The sequence below is a fragment of the Pseudonaja textilis genome, chromosome 5 (genome assembly GCF_049901715.1).
Source record: "Pseudonaja textilis isolate UNSWEBS1 chromosome 5, rPseTex1.2, whole genome shotgun sequence".
Lineage (NCBI taxonomy): Eukaryota > Metazoa > Chordata > Lepidosauria > Squamata > Elapidae > Pseudonaja > Pseudonaja textilis.
Genome location: NC_141994.1, coordinates 34,380,289 through 34,401,115, shown reverse-complemented (window position 1 = coordinate 34,401,115; position 20,827 = coordinate 34,380,289). Strand labels below are relative to the sequence as shown.

General features: G+C 37.9%; 1 protein-coding gene across 1 annotated transcript; it reads right to left on the bottom strand.

The window, feature by feature from the left end:
* Window positions 1–2,228: 2,228 nt before the first annotated feature.
* LOC113435506 (GLIPR1-like protein 1) lies at window positions 2,229–20,082 on the bottom strand. The gene is made up of 6 exons (XM_026699379.2): window positions 19,764–20,082; window positions 16,918–17,163; window positions 9,846–9,952; window positions 3,390–3,478; window positions 2,975–3,007; window positions 2,229–2,651 (listed from the first exon to the last, which is right to left on the bottom strand). Exons 1-6 carry the CDS (start codon window positions 19,944–19,946, stop codon window positions 2,497–2,499), a joined length of 813 nt encoding a protein of 270 aa, XP_026555164.1. The 5' UTR covers window positions 19,947–20,082; the 3' UTR covers window positions 2,229–2,496.
* Between the last annotated feature and the right edge of the window lie 745 nt (window positions 20,083–20,827).

Here is a 20,827-nt window from a genome sequence, read left to right as displayed (position 1 = left end):
TGCTGGAACTTCAATGGTTTAAGATGTCAGATCTCATCAGTAAAACAAAACAAAACATAGAGTAAATAGCAGGAAAGATAATGAAACACACACACACAAACAAGGATAGTTGTTTGACCAATGAATTAATTACTATTTGCTAATTGCAAAGCTTAAACTCTTACCAAAAAATAAATTCAGAAATGCCCTGGTCACTTAAAACACCAGTCCCCAATCCCAATCCCAATGGAGAAACGTTGGTCTGCAGTATGCCAACAACTAGGCTTCACAAACAAGCTAAGCCCCATCTGTGGGATACAGGCAGCACACAAAACCACACCTGCTCAGGTCCACAGAAAAGCCTTTCCCTGGTGCCCAAAAGGTTGTGGGCCACTGACTTAAAAAGACCTGTCCAACACCAATTTGTTCACTCTGTTTTAATAAATATAGTGGCTTTCCCACTCATTGCAGGGATTAAGCCTATGTTAGGACCTGTCGAAGCAGGGGGAAACAGGCAGTGAGGACCTTGCTTCAGACAACTCATCCTCGGTATCATGAAAGGACTGCAAGTCATAACTGTATTTTTACTTTCTGGGAGAAAAGTACCTATGGGAATTTCACTGAAGCAATTACAACTTGACTGGATTTAAATAATTTGCAGTTCGCTACTCAATCTGGGGCAGGAAAATATCTTGAGCTGGGTCTGCTTCTGGTGATATAGATTTGGATATATTGTGATAGGCTTAATTTATTTGTTTTTCTTTATGGTACACTGCTCGTTTTGCATGGTTCTCATTTACTTTGTATTTTGTTGTTAGCTGCCTATGTTTTGGAAGTGAATAGATTGCAAATGCTGTTAACCAAGCAAATGAATAAAGGGTATTAGTTTCTTATATGGTATCTCTCTTCATCCTATCAATCTGTGTTTCTGTTGGGTGGATGAGTTGGGAAGGTGTGTGTGTGTGCGCGCTTTACCTTTTAAAATTCTTGATTTTCCTTATCTTTTAAAAATCCTGGTAACGTCCTTCATTTATGCTATCTTTAAAGATTCATAGCATGTTTTGAAGGTGAGGCATGCGATGAATAACACAATTATCCCAAAGGGGGAAAAAAAGAACATTGGTTTGTTGAGGCTCAATGATGGCTAGAAACAGTATACAGGAACTTGAAGATTTAATTTCCTGTTCCTGTCATGCAGCTTTTGCATGGATGAAATTTCTGCTCCTGTTGCATGGGAGATTGGTTGGGGCTGTGGAAACTGGAAGGGAGCATATTGCTTCTGGAATACTTATGGTAGTATAGTTTTCTCTTTCTTTCTCTCTCCCTGTTTCTCATCTCTCTCTCTCCTCCATGGCAAGAGCAACAGCGTCAGTGTCTTAGGAGAAAAACCGCGTGCCCCCCCTCCAATATTCCTCAGCACCAACTTTAGCACGTTTCACAAATGAGGTGCTGGCGGCAATGGTGCTGGTGTCCCCTCCTCCCCATTTGTAAAGCATACAAAGTTTAAAGGTGCTGCACGAGGGGCATGCTTACAGGGTGAGACCGCGCCCAACCACCTTTCCCAGGCCCGCTTCCCTGAGGGGGCACCTGACTGTGCTTATCAGCTGCTGAAGTGGCCGAGATGAGCAGGAGGCAGAGGTGGATCTACCGGTAGGTCGAGTTGGTCAGTCAGACAGGTGGGAGGCGGGCGCAGGGCAACTTGAGGCTGCGGCAATCGGATGGCGATCGACCAAACTTCCCAGCCTCGCTTCCCCAAAGGGGAAGCATAGCGGGGGGAGGAAAAGCAAGCTGTTGAGCCCCAGCCCAAGGCTTGCCATACCTGGGGGTGGAATGCAGTGGCGAGATGGCAATGGTAATGGTGGCAATGGCAGCGATTCTTTCAGCATCGAGGCTTCCAGGAGCAGCTCCCCACCCCGCCGCCCATCAGCTGTTTGTGTGGGCAAGGGAGGGAGGGGGGGCAGCCAGTGGTATGATTTGCTGGTTCTCTGAACTGCGCAGAATCATAACAACCGGTTCTATAGAACTGGTCCGAATCAGTAAAATCCCACCCCTGCTTAGTGCTATTCCTATTGCTAAATTATTGAGCCTGATCTTGTGTTTTCCTAAATCTAAATGCACTGCCTGAGTAACCATGAATCACACAATTGTGTCCTATTCAATAATCATATATACGTGTCTTCTGAACATGACTACTGGTGCAATCATACATACTTGAATTAAGGGAATTTAACATATACAGAAGGTATGTACAGTTTATCACATTAACATTTATTAATCACATCTCCCTTGTTTTAATGTTAACAAAACATGGAACATATTAAATATATTTTGTTTTACATTCGTATCATCAATAAAAAAAGCATTAAGAATTTGACAAAATTCCATAAAAACAATGACTTGAACCAAATCTACTTTAAAAAAATAGAACTAGAAAATAATGTAACAGTTCATGTAAATATAATCTTATGTTTAACCAAAGTAGTCAAAGAAAATTTTATGCATATAAAATACTGAAGATTATTTAGAAAAACTTAAACCCGGATAAGAGATTTGTAAGTAATAAACAACAGCAAATGCCAGAAACATTAACAATGGCCTTAAAACTGCAACAGCAATACAAGATGGATCACATATAATCCGCCTTTCAAATGGTGGATACCATCGTGAATAACCTAGGATTAAAAAAGAGAGGGAGTTATAAATATAATGATTTGAATTGAGATGAGATAATAAAACTAAAATTGAGAAAATTAAAAGAGGAGAAAAACTATGTAGAAAATGTAAAACAGTAATAAGTTATGGAATAGAACACAAAAATGAGCATGAAATTGAGTTTGTGTCTGTATGAAGAAGTGTAACCCAGGACCATGCTATTTTCAAAAAAAGATGTTTTATTTGTATTGTTTTTTGGGGGGTGAAAATCCAAATAAAACTTAAAAAAAAAGAGGGAGTGTAAAAGTAAATTTAAAATATAAAAGGCAATTGTAATACATACGCAAGCTGTTTTCTTTCTCGCGTTCAGAATTTCCTGTTTTTAAAAACAAACAAGGTTCAGACAAGCCAGTTAAAGCTTTTAGATTTTCTCTTGTTACATTTTCATTTCTTATACAAATGAATACATTAATAGTAGCAGTGATGCCACATTAATCAGTCTTTAAAATACAAGCAGAGCTATCAAATTGATAATGCACTGTTTACTCCTATTTATATAAGCTACTCATTTGGGCAATGGAAAGAAGCCTCACATACCTCTCTTTCCCCACTAAAAAGTAGAAAAAATTAACTCTGCTCTACCAAGATAAAATCTGAAAAGATTGAATATCAAAATTATTTTAAGAAACTGTAATAAAACTGTAATAAAAACTCCTTTTTCTCCCTCCTGGAACTATTTTATTCAGATATGTACTCACTACAGAGATTGTCTTTACAAGTGTCTCCTTTTGGACAGTTGCTGCATGGTTTTCCCTCTTTATAAGGGCGTACTCCACGGTAATTGCCCCTAAAAAACAGTAGATGAATACATTCTTAATCAAACCAATTACAAAGCTAAACTGAAAATTTAGCTGAAAATGTCAGTGACCTTACCTGAAGATCCCAAGTCAAAATGTCAAAATGTGCAATATCTTGCTACATGGCCCATCTTACAGAATTTCAATTATCTTTTGTGGGACTGCTAAATTAATCTTATAATTCTTGAAAATAATCTGATTTTTTTTAAAAAATAATTTAGCAACTCCATGTTTAATGTTTTTCAGAATAACAGATGTACTTGTGTCCAGATGTCCCAAAGGTGCTTTTTCAGGAGGAAACTGACCTTTTTTTTTTTAAAAAAAAAAAGATGTTTCATTTCTCATCCAAGAAGCTTCCTCAGCTCTGATTGGCAAATGGAAGGATTTATATGTCTTGCAGACAGTTGGAGGTTTATCTGTGTCCTCAGGGTCATCCGAGTAATGCAAATGGGTGAGGATCAGAGGTGGTATTCAGCAGGTTCTGACCAGTTCCGGAATAATGGAAATTCTGAGATGTTTGGAGAACCGGCAAATACTGCCACACCCACCAAGCCATGCCCATAGAACCTGTAGTAAAAAAAATTGAATCCTACCACTGGTGAGGATCCTTCTTGGAGTTGCTGAAAGGACTGTGTTATCCTGATTCAGCAGTGCATCTGCATTTATAAGACAAAAGCTATTCTTTTGAAGATAGCAAAGTCGAGAGGACAACTGGTTTGAAAGAGGGTTTCAAATAGGCCATCTATGTCAAAATTGAACAGTCCTCTCTCAATAGAGGAGGGATATAATATCGTCTATCTCCAGTCTACAAGTCCTTTTAGTCAGAGTTGAAGAAGGATGAGAAATGAAACATCTTCAACGAAAAACAAGAAAGTACATTTGCCTCTTGAAAACGCACCTTTGGAATAACCAAGACCTGGATGACTGACTGAGAAGGTCCATAGACATTGTGCACTAATGCTATAGGGCCAACACATAGCCTAAATTTGAAATCATTAAAGTCCCTTTACAGGTAGTCCTCGACCACAACTGAGCTCAAAATTTCTGTTATTTTGTTAAATGAGCTTTATCCCATTTTACAATTTTTCTGGCACTGTTGTTAAGTGAATCGCTGTAGTAGACAAGTTAGCAATCTGGTTATTAAGTGAATCTGGCTTCCCCATTGACTGTCAGAAGGTTGCAAAAGGTGACCACATGACCTTGGGACACAGCAATGGTCATAAGTATGAACTAGTTGCCAAGGATCTCAATTTTAATCAGATGATCATGATGCTGCTGCTAAGGTTGTTAACTATGAAAAACGGTCACAAGTCACATTTTCAGTGCCATTGTAACTCTGAACAATCACTAAAGGAATTATTGTAAGTCAAGGACTACCTGTAATGTACATTTTTTAAAAATCAAGCAGAACTTTTCCTGAGTAGATAGTTCTAGAGGTTGTTGGCTCAGTGCAACATATGAATTAAAGAGTGGCACCTGTAACACTACTGTTGCATTGGTTACCAGTCTGCTTATGGGTGCAATTCCAAGTGTTGGTGATCACCTTTAAAGCCCTTCATGGCATGGATCCAGGTTACTTGAGGGACTGATCCCACTGGGATTGGCCCATACCACTCATGCCGGCAGAGAAGGCATGCTGCAGGTCCCGTCTTTATTATTATTCCAGTTGGCGGGGTCCAGGAGCAAGGCTTTTTCTACTGTTGTGCATGCCCTCTGGAATATTCCCCCCCCCCCAATGTGAGGTTGGCTTCAACCCTTGTATCTTTTCGTAAGGGCCTAAAGACATTCATTTGCCAGTCAGCTTGGGCTCAGCCAAGGTGGCACCAACGATGGCTGCCTCGGTGAAATGCTCTCTAATGGTTTCTTTATTCCTTATTATTATCTGCAATTCACTACAGATTTCATACTTACAAGACCATCTGCTAAGAATTAGGCAATGTTTCCTTAAGGAGCAGCTTTCTGATTCCCCACCCCCACCTGTCTTCGCAAACATGGAGGAGATTCTAACCAATTCCCCAGTGCTATGGATTGCAACAAAAAAAGCAAAGAAGCGACCACGCCGGAAGAGAAAACGAGGTAAACGAGTGGGAATTTTAAACAGACTAAGGAACAGAGAGGAAAAAAACCCTCTCCCTTCAATCTTTCTGACTAATTTATGTTCACTGGCTAACAAGATGAAGAGACATCAATAAAACAAAGGGTGGAGGACTATGTTTATATATCAACAACAGTTGGTCTCAGGATATAACTGTAATATATAAGTTTTGTGATGAAAACTTAAGAGTCTTTACACATCAACTGCAAGCCATTTTACTCTCCACGAGTTCTCCTCATTTCTCTCAGTAGCTGTGTATGATACCTGTACAATCAGCACAGCCCCCCCTCCCCAAGGCTGTGTGCTATCTCCACTTCTCTTCTCCCTATATACCAATGACTGCATCTCAAATGATCTATCTGTTAAAATACTGAAGTTTGCTGATGACACAACAGTGATTGGTCTCTTTTGAGACAACGAATCTGCATACAGACAGGAGGTTATACAACTTGCCTCGTGGTGGAACCGGAACAATCTGGAACTGAACACACTCAAAACCATAGAAATGGTGGTAGACTTTAGAAGAAACCTTCCTATACTACCACCTCTTACAATACTATACAACACAGTATCAACAGTAGAGACCTTCAAATTTCTAGGTTCTACTATATCACATGACCAAAAATGGACACCTAACATCAAAATCATTATCAAAAAAGCACAACAAAGAATGTTCTTTCTGCGCCAACTCAGAAAGCTCAAACTGCCCAAGGAGCTGCTGATACAATTCTACAGAAGAATTATTGAGTCTCTTATCTGCACCTCTATAACTGTCTGGTTTGGTTCTGCAACCCAACAGGACAGACGCAGACTTCAGAGGATAATTAGGACTGCAGAAAAAACAATTACTACCCACCTGCCTTCAATTAAGGACCTGTACACTGTACAAGTCAAAAAGAGGGCTGTGAAAATATTTACAGACCCCTCACATCCCAGACATAAACTGTTTCAACTCCTTCCCTCAAAATGACACTATAGAGCACTGCACACCAGAACTAGACACAAGAACAGTTTTTCCCTGAAAGCCATCACTCTGCTAAACAAATAATTCCCTCAACACTGTTCAACTATTTACAAAGTGTACACTACTATTACTGTTAATCTTCTCACCACTCCTTATTACCCATCCCCTCCCACTTGACTCTGGGATAGTATGAGTTGATTGTACCCTATGACTATCATTAAGTGTTGTACATTATGAGTCTTGATTCTTAATGAATGTACCTTTTCTTTATGTATACTGAGAGTATTTACACCAAGACAAATTCCTTGTGTGTCCAATCACACTTGGTCAATAAAATATTCTATTCTATTCTATCCCAGTGTGGGAACAGTGCAATGGGGATGGTTGATTGAATAACAGATCCAAACCTCCTCCCCACTCCACCCCCACCTTCCCCATGTCTTTGGTTTTACGATTTGATTTTAATTTTTTATGTTTTAACTTAGATGTAACTGTAAGCTATCCAGAGTTACTCTCTGGCAAGATGGGTGCCCAATAAATTTTATAAATAAAAATAATTGATTTCAAGAATTGTTTAGTAATTCTAAAATAATAGATGCATTCTATTCTGCCATTCTTTCAGCAATGCAAATAAAGTACGTCCAGTTTTGCAAATATTTATATCTCATATTTTTTGTAATCAAAGAAAATGTAACAATAAAGCAGAAATACAAATTAAAGTGTATGTATGTATGTATGTGTTTGAGACACAGAGAGTTAATAGCCTCATATGAAAATTAATCAGATTGAATTCTAGATGTTTTTATTCTTCATGAAAATTATAGCATCTTTTAAAAGAATCTATATTGGGATTGTCTATTTGATTTGTGTTAATACCCCATTGTCACATGGGCAATTCATGTTAGAGAACTCACCACTGTCTGTCTTTAAGCAAAAGAAATCTATGGTTGGGAATTATTTCATTTGGATTCTTATACTAAATATGAGTCCATTCACGGTGTTCTGAAATATACATGTTCTGAAATATTCATCAGAAATATGACAACGTTCCAAACTCTTTGTAATTCTCCTCCCATGACTTCCCCTATTCTGCAGAAATGCCCATTGGCAATTGAAGTTGAAAGCCAACAGTATCTTTACTAGTTTTACTAGTTTACTCGTTTTTCACATTTTCAATTAAGATACAGTCTACTTGCTATGGGTCTTTGACTAAGATTAAAAGGCATAATAAATGACCTGAGCACTGAATATAGAGTTGAGGTAGCATTTATTTTGTTCTACTGCTCTTCAATTTCCATAACCTTCCTACCTTTGCAATCTTATAGCTCATCATTTTCTTCACAACAGGCTACCCAAGGCTCTCTCTTTTTGTGTTGTACAATGTCCATTTGGATGGTTAGAAAATTTAATCTCTTTATTTCATAAACCAAGACCTTATCCCTTCTACTTCTGACTGATTCTTTCCAAAGCTTAAAAGATTTTTCAGTGGATAGAGATGTAAATTGTGATGGAGATGTAAATATATTTAACTGTACTTGTTCACTCCATCAAATACCTGGCGGGCAAATTGGATAAGATTATTTACATATCTTCTTTCACCATCAAAACTGCATATTTTCCCATGTCTTGGCACAGTTGAAAATAGCACCAGATAGGCAAAAATCTGATAGATAGAAAATCTGACAGGATCAAATCTAGTTTTATAATTTATAAAATAGGAACTTTTCTTTTTTAACAGAAGGAAAAGGTTTATAGAATAAAGTTGCAAAATAATTCAAGTACATTTTGGAGTAAAAAAAAATTGCCACCTTTTTTCCATAATATAAATATAGTTATCAGATGCATGAAGTTGGACCAAAATTACTCAATGGTTAAATGCATTATCACATGACTGGACAGGATTTTACACCAATTGTTCATTAAATGAATAACCACATCATAATTGTTCATTAAATGAACCACCACATCCAGATTTGCCCATGGATTTTGTCAGAAGCTGGTTGGGAAGGTCGCAAATCACAATCATGTGACAACAGGACACTGTAACCATCATAAATGCAAACTGATTGCCAAGTGCCCAAATCACAATCACGTGACCTGGGGATGGTACAACATTAAGTACAAGGATGGTTCATAAGTCAGTTTTTTCAGCACCATAGTAACTTTGAACTATCATTAAACAAATGGTCCCAAGGACTACCTGTGCTAGCAATTGGGTTCTTCTATATAAAATACAATATGTATTCTACCATTGAAATGTGGTCTCTATCAAACAGAGATGACGTTTACTTATACAGTGGAACCTCACATCGCGAATGCTCTTGTTCGTGACCAAATTGGGTGGCGAATAAAAAATCCATCCAATTTTTGAATCGGCTCACAATTCAAAAATCAGGTATCAAACAAAATCGGCACGGAAAGATTCCCTTTCTGTGCCAATTTCCCCTTCAGTGCCATTTTTTTTACTGTGCACACACGCAGTTGGTTGTACTTCCGGACACAACCAAATTGGGTTGCGACCAGAGTCCGGGACAGATTACGGTTGCGACCCGAGGCTCCACTGTACATTTATATAAGATGTAGCTTTGAAATCCATATACTACTAAAAGTCTAATTGTCATGACGTAACTGGATGAAACAGTGTATCAAAGAGGAAAGTACCTCAAATGAGCTAACTTTCAGAATATATTCAAAATATGTATTCCTTCCTCTGGAAGGAAGGCTATCGCGCAGATAAACTGACTACTGTGGTCACATGATCTTCATTTTCAACATTCCGTGAGTTTTCCAACATGTCTTGCAATGCTTTGCTCCCTCCTCCACCCAGCAGCAGTCTTTACCTGCCTGTTGGGAAGGGAAAGGAAGTCTACACAGTGTCCATGCCACAGCCTGTGCATTCCCGACCATGCTGCCACCCTATGTGCCTTGTTCGACCTGCACTGCCCCCATGTGGCTTCCCTGACACATATAGCTTCTCTTGAAGGAGATAAAAAAAGGGTGAAATGGAGGGAGAGAGGGAGGGAGGAAGGAAGGAGGCAGGAAGTTGCTCCAATTGTTTCCCCACCCTTCTTTCATGGTTGTCTAGGAACTAAATATATTTTTAGTCATGTTCTTCCATTGTCTGAACATTTTCTATGTAGTCTCCTTATAACTGACCAGCTGATTTTTAAAATAAAGTTAATAAAAAAACATCAAAAAGTTGTTACAGACAGCAAACTAACTGAAAATAAATTGTTCAGGATAATATATGTAAATGTATGAACAGAATTTCAGATGTGTTTAACATGTCTTAACTTACGCTGGAGCGTAATTGCACACTACAATGTTATTATTTTTTTCCTTTCCATCCATGTAGCGGCAGTAAACAGCAGCACAGCCAACTTTGTATGAAGTAGCCCAAACTACCTGAAAAAGAAAGAACATCTATTTTGAATAATTTAAGTTTTTCTCCAATCTCTTTCTATTTTGATCTGCATTTGACCAATAAATATTTATTTTTCACTTTTGTAAACCACCCATCTTCCTCAAAGAGGGAGTTAATTACATTAAGATTTGCCTAAAAAATAGTCAACTTACAATCACAATTGAGCCCAAAATTTATGTTGCTAAGTGAGACATTTGTTAGTTGAATTTTGCTCCATTTTAAGACCTTTCTTGCCACAGCTATTAAGTAAATCATTGCAGTTGTTAAGTTGGTAACATGGTTGTTAAGTGAATCTGGCTTTCCCATTCACTTTGCTTGTCAGAAGGTTGCAAACGTGGATCACATGACCTTGGCATTCGCAACTGTCATAAATATGAGTCAGTTGCCAAGTACCTGAATTTTGATCATGTGACTATGGGGATGCTGCAACAGTCATAAGTGTTAAAAATATAAGTCACTTTTTCAGTACCATTGTTTTGAACACTCAATGAACTGTTTTAAGTTGAGGTCTACCTGTACTTTGAAGCTAAACAGTCCTTCTTTAAAGTGTTAGTATCAAAATATTTCAATTTGGCTGTATTCCACTTGAATTGGCATAGGTACACACACACACACACACCTGTGAGTTCTTACAAGCTCTTCAGAGGCTCTGCAGATAATCAGATGTGAGGATCTCTGAAGTTGAGCTTTAGAGAGCAGTTGGGAAGGTTGCTGCTACAGTACCATTCTTGCTCCACAGTATCATCCTTGTCTGGCTAGTAGGGTTCCATTCTTTGGCTGGTGATAATAGTATATGGGATTTTAATCTGCCACCTAGTCATGTGTAGTTTGGAATAGTGGCATTGACTTATTTCTGATGGCCCAAAACATACCTGATGTTTCATATCAGATCTGGTTTTTTTATTGTCTTGTAACAGATGTGGTAAGAAAGGACATTAACATCAATCCATTGCCATAGACAGATATGTTTACTTTCTTGTCTTGTTGGTGCCATCTTTACTACAGGGAAACAGGCCCAATTCAATCAGGCTGTTCCAAACAATTGATGAATGCTATGGGGTTCCAAAGGTTTGAAGTTTTCCAAGTATGTAGAAAGCTTCCAGCTGAGGCCTTGGCTACTGCCTAGAATGAATGGCTGTGGCCTTGGACATACCTCCCTGTGTGTTGATCCTAGAGTACATTAGTTTACTGAGGAGATCCAGGAGAGGAAGGATCAGAAGAGGCTGATCAAATATGAGGAAGAGCCATGTTAGGGATTACTTTGTAGATAAAGGACAGAGAAATCTCACTATTTATCAGAAAGGGGATTAGTCTTAGGTGATTTGGGATGGGTATGAACTGTTGACGCCTGAAGAACTGGAAAGGATTCTTTGTGCTGTTAGCTTAGCTACCCATATACTGCATTTGGGGCCCTTCCACATTGGCAAAGCAGCCAAGGAGGTGTAAATGGGTCCATGCTATGATTGTTTGTGGGAGAGATGGCACACAATGGTATGCCTGCCAGAATCAAAACCAATTTGGTTCCAACCTTCCCTTTTGGTTAGACTGTAGCTGCAGTCCAGGAACTCCAGAACTCTAGAGAAAGTGGATTATCTTGACCCACCTGAGTTGGGTTTCAGGCCAGGATTTGATAAGACAGATCACCTCGATTCTCCTTGTAGACTACTTGCAAATCTGCAATGGGAGTGATGTATCCATTCTTTTGCTCCTTGATTTCTCAGTAGCCTTTGATACCACCAACCACGATATCCTTCTGGACTGGCTTCAGGAATTGCAAAGGGAGTGGCACTATTTTATAGTTGTTCTCTTGTTTCCTTTAGGAACAATTCTAGTTTATTTCGTTTGGGGAGAAAGGTCATTCTCTAGACCCCACCTCTGTAGAGTACCATAATGTTCAATGTTCTCTCTCTTTCTATTGTTTCTATTCAACATCAACATAAACCCACTGTGTGATGTCCGACATCACTTTGGGGATTAGTATCATCAGTATATTGATGGTAACTACAGACAATGACTTTGACAAAGATAAAGCCAGATGTTATGCAAAGCCATGAAGAGAAAGACATGGCTTAAATCCAAAACAATGTAACATATGCACAAATGGCTAAAATGGACATAGTGCAACCAGACTTCCAAGACTCTATTACTATAGTCAATCTCAATAAAAGGAGTTGTAGCCTTCCTGTGGAATCAATTCTCCGTCTGGTTTGACAATAAGCAATTATAGTTGCTGAGACTTGTCGATATACTGTCCCAGGATATAAAGGCATGTAGAATGTGGAAAAACTGCCTCAGACTCAATCCTACCAAGAGGAAGTGGTTGTGGGTTCTAAGACCATTTGGTTCTGTTATTTAAGACATGTGATTAATGGAAGTAATAGAACTGAAGGAGTTGAGGAGATTTCTGTATTGCCTAGAATAAATAATGCTATTTTGAGCCTAGTATTACCTGGATAAGGGGAAGGCTTTTCAAGATTTTAACCCTCAAAGGGAAAAAGATAGCTGGTGGCCTGGTGGATATTTCTTTGGGGAAAGGATTGCAATCCTTTCCCCAAAGGGAGAGATGGACTTTTGGTCTGGCTAGCTAGAAAGTTATTTTTAAGTACAGACTTGTGCATTATATGCCTTAAGTCAGCAGTTTTGTAGTTCTCTGAAGCTTGAGGCGATAGCTTAGCTGACTTAAAAGCCAGGATGGCAACAGTAAAAATATAATGTGTATGTGGATAGATAGATAGATATGTGGATATGTGATTCCCTTCAATTGGGGAAATTACAGCATTTGTTGATGATAGATAAACGGAGAAAGTTAAAGTTCTCCTGTGTGAGGAGATGGCATGGCCAGAGAATTGCTAGCTAAAACATAGGCTGGGAAGAAGAAATGAGTAGTATTTTTGTAAAAAATTGATAGATCTGGTGATGCGTGGTTGGCCTTTGTGCATTCAAGCAGTGGCTCACTAATGTTCAAGCGGTGGCTCACTAATGTTGTTATGATGTAGTTATTCCAAAAGAACTTAGTTCTCTTAATTGATAGGAATTTAAATCCAGCTGAGTATCTGTCAGAGCGCGATTGTGCAGAGTTAAATACCAAAGTATGGAAGGGTTTGGAAGATAGCCCTATAGAGAGATGGAATGCCAAGAATAAAATATATCTATTATGAAGAATATAATAGAGAGAGTACATGAGTGAACTTATTTGGGAACACTAGCATTACTACATTATATAACGACAATATATTTGTAGGGGTATGTAAATGATAGCCATGCAAGCGGGGAGAATTTATACATTGTATAAAAATAAAGAAAAGGATCATGTGGAAGCAGATAGTAGGAGGAAGGGATTTGGCCATTCCAACGAATACAAGTAGATTACACTGAAATGCCAGCAGTGGAACTTTGAAGTGTTTAAATGGGTTTTAGTGTTTCTGTATGCAAGAGCAAGTGCTAAAATGACTGTACTAATAAAATAATACCTAGATAGGGATTGGTTGAATCTATTGATAGTGAATAGAGGCACACACTTCACTGTCCAGATGGTACAATAGGGAATGGAGCAAGTGGGGATAAATTGGCAATCCCACATAGATATAGAAGGACGGAGTGGCTGCATGGAGAAAATGAAACAACCTTTAAAAGAATTGGTAAAAAGGTTAATATTGGAGCTCCAGGTCTTCTAAACGAAGTGTTTGCCCTTATCCCTAGAAAAGATATGTGTATTTCACCATATGAAATGATGTATGGAGTACCATACCTGGAAATTCCATGATATGGCACTAAAGATGTTTTTTGTAAAGAACTGTATACTTGGGTTCTCCTTTTCTTTATCTTACCTCAAGAAAAAAGGACTGCTAGCTCAGTTTGCTGTCTATTGAGATTACCTCCCAAATTTGCTGTTTGTAATTCCAACCTGGTGATTGGATAAAAAGCTGATGTGAGCAAATACTGAAGCCTGGGACAGGTCTTGCTAAATCCTGCTGACCACTGAAACAGCAGTCTGGACAAACGACCTTCCGAATGGACAGTGAAGCAAGGCGCATAAAATCCTTTTACACTCACATTTTTAAATTTACATATATACTTAATTTATGGAACATTGGGAGATTGAGTTGCTCATTTGGCTGGGATAATAAACTTTTATATTATGCTCATTTGGCTGGGATAATAAACTTTTATATTATGCTGTCAATTATATTGACAAAAAAAAGATAGACTGGTGTAGACAATGGCTATGATACTAGAAGGAAGAAGAATTGGATATAAGTTTTGACATATAAATTACAGATATGAGGTGGGAGGGGGCCTAGTCCATTTATAACATTGCAACATGAAGTTGATAGTGGTTAATAACTTGTGTAAGGTAAGGATGGAGGCTTTTGATGTATTGCCTAGTTATCCTATGACATGGCAGCAGCTATGTTTCCATACTGAACCCGACAGTGATAATTACCAGGTGCAAACACCACTGACACCCACAGCTAAGATCCACCTTGGATGATGGATTACCTTTGGGTAGATATCCAAAGTGTAATCACACATATGATGTAGTCATCAGTTATAAGAGATGTGTTAAGAAGACTGGAAGAGATGTGTTAAGAAGACTTGTATAATCAATGTGTTGAATTATATGGTACTTATTCATCTTCCTATATGGGATTTAGAACTTTGGAGGAAGGATTATTTTTGTCATATATACTTTTGTCATATATATATATATATAGGAGAATGTTTTCTTGGGTTAGTGAAAGTGGCTCTTTCACCTTTTGTGTAACAGGAAGAAACTGTGGTTTCTAATATGATGTCCACTTGTTTTATAGGAGTTCCAGTGCCAGGAAAGTTTTTATTTGCAGAGGCAAATATTGCTACACAACCGAATTCTTATACTTTTTATAATTTGTCAAAGGTGATTACTTTATTTGGAGGTCCACTGAAGCCACATAAGTGGACTAATCAAAAGGAAGTTGTAATGGAAGTAAAACAATTTACCTACTGAGGATGTATTTTCTTGTACCAAAATAGAAGTGATAAATGCAATGGGACAAGTGTTATACCTAGATAGTAGTTTATATTTTTTGGTTTATATGCTTATGCATTTGTATATGCAATAGGGGGACCCTATGCAATATGCTATATGACAACAGGTATGGCAGTAGCAAACCTGAAGAACATATACATGTAAATGGAGTTATATTATGATATGATGAATGATGGTCTTTCTAATGGCGGTGGATTTTTAGGATAGACAGGAGACACATGTACACAAAAATGTACACAAAAATAAGGCAGAATCTAAATCTAGAGTAACAGAAACAATTATAATATACCCTCATCAACCAATACGATGGCCTGAGTATAGGGGAAAATTATCTACATTTGAGATATATTCTGCAGATTGTAATGGTACTGTGGTAATATTATCTAAAGTAGAGGCAGGGCGTTTAGGATTATTTTCTTAGGGAGCTATCTTTTGTAACCAGGTGCCTTATTGAAAAGTATAAATACAACATCATCAGCTATAGATGCTATGGCCAATGAGATGGGTGAAAAGGGGAATCTGATATAGATTAACTTCTCGTTATCAAATTTTACCTGGTTGGAAGACTTACTCATTTGTATCATTATCAGTATAATTGGCTTCATTTCTTGTAATCTGTATTCAATGTGTGCCTATATGTAATTATGTTAAATATTGTTGTAACACAACCAAGCCAAACCAAGGAAAAAGGAGATGGTTAAGCCACCAGGAAGTGGTAATTCACAGGTATAAACTGGTGAAATAGAAAAGGGGGATTGAGATATGTAATATTATACCTGTGAAAATATAAAGCAATGGTAACACCATTTTTAACCTCTGTGTTAATCTAAGATAATTTACTGGAATATTATGTAAGAATTCGATTGTTTTGTATAAAAGTTATATATTTGGCAGGTCATGCTGTCCTGTGTCATGTTAATGATGGAGATTACTGGAAATGAAAACAGGTAAACAAATTAAGGAAACAGATGGTATATAACAATAGGGGTGTTGCGTAGAGAAATACGTAACTGGATAGTGAACTCGGAAAGGAGCAGAGACTGTATATCTGAAACTGTAAACCCCACCCTTCCTAGGAAACATGTCTTCTGTGGCTCCGCCTATGAGAACACAATTCCCTTTGGCAAAAGCTCCATAATAAAGCTCCTATTTATTGTTCACAAGTCTCCAGTTGTATGAAAACCTGAATGGTTGATTTTTTATCACATCTCTGACCTTGGATGGAGTTACACTTCTCCATTTAAAGCTGGTATGAAATCTAGGGATCTTTAAAAAAAAGTCTTTGTTCAGCTTCATCTGGTGCAGCAGTTGCAGCCTTTCCTCAATTGGGAGGCCCTTCAGATAGCCAGTCATGTCCTGACTATTACAACACACCCTATATGGGACTGTATCAAAAGCAACCTGGAACCTTCAACAGATCCATATCTACAACAGTGTGAGAAGTTATGCACATGCTACATGATGAAACAACACTTCCATAACTTGCTCTGGATGCCAATTTGCTTTCAAGGTACTGATTACATCTATGAAGTGCTACATGGTATAGGAACTGGTTATTTGACTGCCTACCTCCTCTGGAGGCTATCTTGCCAGATCTCATTAGGTGGTTTACCATTTTTCTTATATTTCTTTTTCTTTGTTAAAAGTCTGGTACTATTGTTTGTTCTCTCTTAATATTGTTTTTATATCAAAGGTATTATATTCAGCACATAGTCATTTGGAGTTGGATAGCATAAAACCAAGAAAACAAGTGAGCAAATATTTAGAGATCAAATTAATTTTTAATTTCTCAGTTGCTTTTTACCATTCTATGATGGTAAATAAGCAATGTTACACAATCACTTACTAAGCAGCTGTAATCAGTATTCATACTTTACTGTGACAATGAACTATATAAACACAAAATTACATACTTACCTGGGTATAATGTCCACATACTTTGGTGCACTGATGGGTAGACAAAGTGTAGTATTTTACTTCACTGTTAAATGCTGCAATTGGATTCTCAATATTAATTGGCCTTGCGCTTGCACTTCCCATCCACATATTTTCTCCGGTTGGCTTAAATTTATTATCAGGATGGTACTTTTGATTAGGATTATGTTTCCAAACACATTTATTTGCCCATGCTCTAGCAATTCTAGCTAAAGCTAAATCAAATGTCTGCAAAGGATAAAATTATCAGTTAAGCTATTCATCATATTTATCTCCCTTAGTATATGCACAAATATCAAACTGAGACCCATCCAAATACTGAGGAATTTCCATGCATGCAGTTGACAAAGAAAAAATTTTTTTTTTAAATTAAAATCTGGAATTTTCCAGAAGATATAACATTTAAAACACTTTCAGAGATTATTCTTATTTATTTACAATGTCTATATAAAAAGTTGGTTTTGCATTTTTAAAACTATATTATAAAAGTAATATTTATAATTTTAATATATGTGCAAGAAAACATTATATATATAGATGCTTTGAATTACATACTGATTACATACTGAAGCGGAATAGTCTCCTGTGAAGATTTAATAGGATGGTTATGCAACAAACTGTTGCAATGTGGATTGATTTTTTAATTGATCAGCTATATCTTTTTCCAATATATTCTTTTCAACTTTCTATTCTTACCCTGTCAGTAAACCAGAATTTACACAAACTTTACTTAATATGTGTAGATCTTTTACACCCTTGCTTCTTCCAAGCTTTACTTTATATATCTAAAGAGATTAATGTAAGTACATTAAAAACATGCAAGTGTACTTCAAAGCAATATGGTTTCAAAATAAATTATTAATTTTCTTAGTGGATCATAATCTGAATATGAACTAGCATGAGATATTCAGCTAAAATATATTACCAGATGTGAAGAAAAAATATTGTGAACTATTACCACCTAGTACTGTCTATAAATCCAGAGTTGGCAATTCCCATTTTTAAAGGAATAAGAAAAAAGCTACCAGAACCAGGACAAAATTATCATAATTCTTTTTCTCTAAGAAGTTATTACTATGTTAGAAATTACTTCTGCTTTTAATTAGATCACACCCTTTCATTCTGCCATGAGCTCAGAGGTGGAATTCAGCAGGTTCTTACCAGTTCTGGAGAACCAGTAGCGGAAATTTTGAGTAGTTTGGAGAACCGGCAAATACCACCTTTGACTGGAGATTTTACAGTATCCTCCCCTGCCATGCCCACCAAGCCACACCTACAGAACCGGTAGTAAAAATTTTTGAATCTCACAACTGCATGGGTTGTATATTCCAGACCCAATATACAACCCCAACTACATGGGTTGTATATTTTAAAAATGCATTTTTAAAATGCATTTCAATGTTACCATAGATTAGCAGGAAGAACCGTAGCAATTATACAGGGTAGGGAACAGAGTATTCAAAGTTTGTTTTCAGCCTTCCTCTATGGCAGTAGTGACAAACTTCAATGTGGACTGCATACAACTACCAGCATTAGTTCTGTATGTTATGGTCAGTTTTGGTATCCATCTGTGAACTGAGAGATTTCCTACCACAGGTTATCTTTCAACTTTAAAATATCCCCACAATGGGCAAAAATAATATGTTCTAAAATGAAAAAGAAGGGAGCTATAAATAACTAGAATCAAAAAGGTAAATGTGACTGCAGCATGAGATAGAATAATCTACTCTTCCCACTGCAGAATTTATAAGCTAATTCCTTTCTTGCCTTCTGGTTTATTAAATGACAGTCACCAATCTTTTCAGGTTGAGACAGCTTGATGGAGTCCAGCAGCCAGACTCAATGCTCACTGAAAGTTACACATTCTGAGAGAACTGGAGAATGTCTCAAACTTCCGGCAGCTTGTTTGCTTTTATATTTAGATATGCTTTTAATGACTTAACATTTAAAACTTAAATGTTTTTTACATGATTTTAATCTTAACTTTTAACTTCTGAATGTGGCTCAGGGATTACTGGTAGAGTTCACAATCAGATGCTTATTGTTACCTAATGGAAACCTTATGTGCAATGGTTTGCATTTTTTTCTTAAATATATGCATTAATTTCTTTGTATTTCTTTGTTGAATTTATATACTCTTTTACTGTATAAATTGCATAGTGTAATTGCAGTTTACATGTAATTCAACACATACATACCCCAAAATACAGTAAAAAAAAATCATAAATTAATGAAACAATAAAACTATTCTTGTGAAAAGGATTCATCCACTTGTTTGGGAAAAAGTAAACTCCTAATACCGGTAATAGGCACTAGGTGAAAATAGGCAGGAAAATCCCTATGGAAAACAGGTAAGGAATCATGGCATGTAATGTTCCCCCTAGGACTGCAAAATTAGGTGGAGGTAAGCGCGTTCAGATTTGCTGGTTCAAGCTTGGAAACTTGCAGAGTGACTTTGCCCCCGCCCCAACCTTTCAGCCCTGGTTATCCTATACTGTGGGAATGGGATTAATTTTGGAAGGATGATTAAATTGAATCTCCTGGAGAAAAACGGGGTCTGTTTCTTATTTTCTTGAGATACCGCTTTTCCCCCTCGTTAAGCTCCTCCAACTCGACGGTCCCACAAACTTTCGCCACTATCGCAGGCACACCCCCGAATGACTATCGCCCCCAGGAAGCAGCACCTTCCGCGGGCGAAGTTTTCTTTGGCTGTCGTTTAAGGGGCGGCACGCTAACAGGCAGAGAGCTTCTCTTTTCCTCACGGCCTTTCCCTCTAACGCCCCCGGGCCTCCTGTCCTCGTTCACCGGCAACCCTTCGAACCGCTCACCATGTACAGCATGTTGGAAGCAGAGGGGTGGACTTGGCTGCGGAACTTGTTGTGGACGTCGATGTATTGCTTGATAAAGGTGCGGTTGTTGATGTCGGGCAAAGGCGCAAATTTAGTTCTCACTTCCCCGAGGAGGAGCGTCAGCAGCCCCGCCGCACCCCACCACCACCAGTGGCTCCTCATGGCCCCGACAACGGTGACCTGGCGGAAAACTGCGCGCGCTTTAATGGTCCTCCTGAGGTCGCCGTCCAGGGACTTGGTAGCCCGGCGCTCGGGGTTTTCCCGAGGGAGTGGCCTGCTAATCTTGTAAAAGCTGTGAGAAACGATTGCTTTGGTCTCTAGCGCCCTCCTCTCCTCCTCGGTTAGGTTTGCTAGCCTCATCTGAATGGTACAAGGCTTACTTGGGAGTAAATTCTACCCTAGTCCTTGAAGTTTATTTCTCAGAAGTCATACCTGAATTCCTCTTTGTTCAGTTTTTAATCCTAGGCAGGGCTTAGTTAGCAGTCTCCTAGAAATAACTCAGTGACATTTTTTATCTCTCAGATGAATAATACACTATGTTTTATTAGTAGACATTATATCTGGAAAAAGAAGAGCCTATTGCTTTTTTCTAAATACCCTTTTCTATTTTGAAAAAAAAATCAGATCTGTCAGATGAAGCTCCTCTGAATGTCACCAAATTATCTGCCTCCCATTCTTCTCACCTGTTCTCTGTGGGAGGCTGTTATTTTGAGTTAGGCCTGTAAAATGTGCTGTATTTAGATATATGTATGAATAAGCATGTCATATTAAGATACTGTTGGAAGTCAGAGGACATCAAATGAAAGACATGACTAATACAGGTAAGTAATAGAAATTGACTGGCGAGATATTATCTGCATTATAAATACATGCATATGTATACTCCTACTGTATAAATGTTGGAGAAATGTCATATACCTTTAGTGATTTTCTTCTAAGGAAAGTCACCCTCCTCTTCTAGGAGATCAATGTATATGATCTTCTTTCAAGAAAAGTCACTCTAAGACTCAAGATGCACACAACAGGCTGGATAGCAGCTGAAT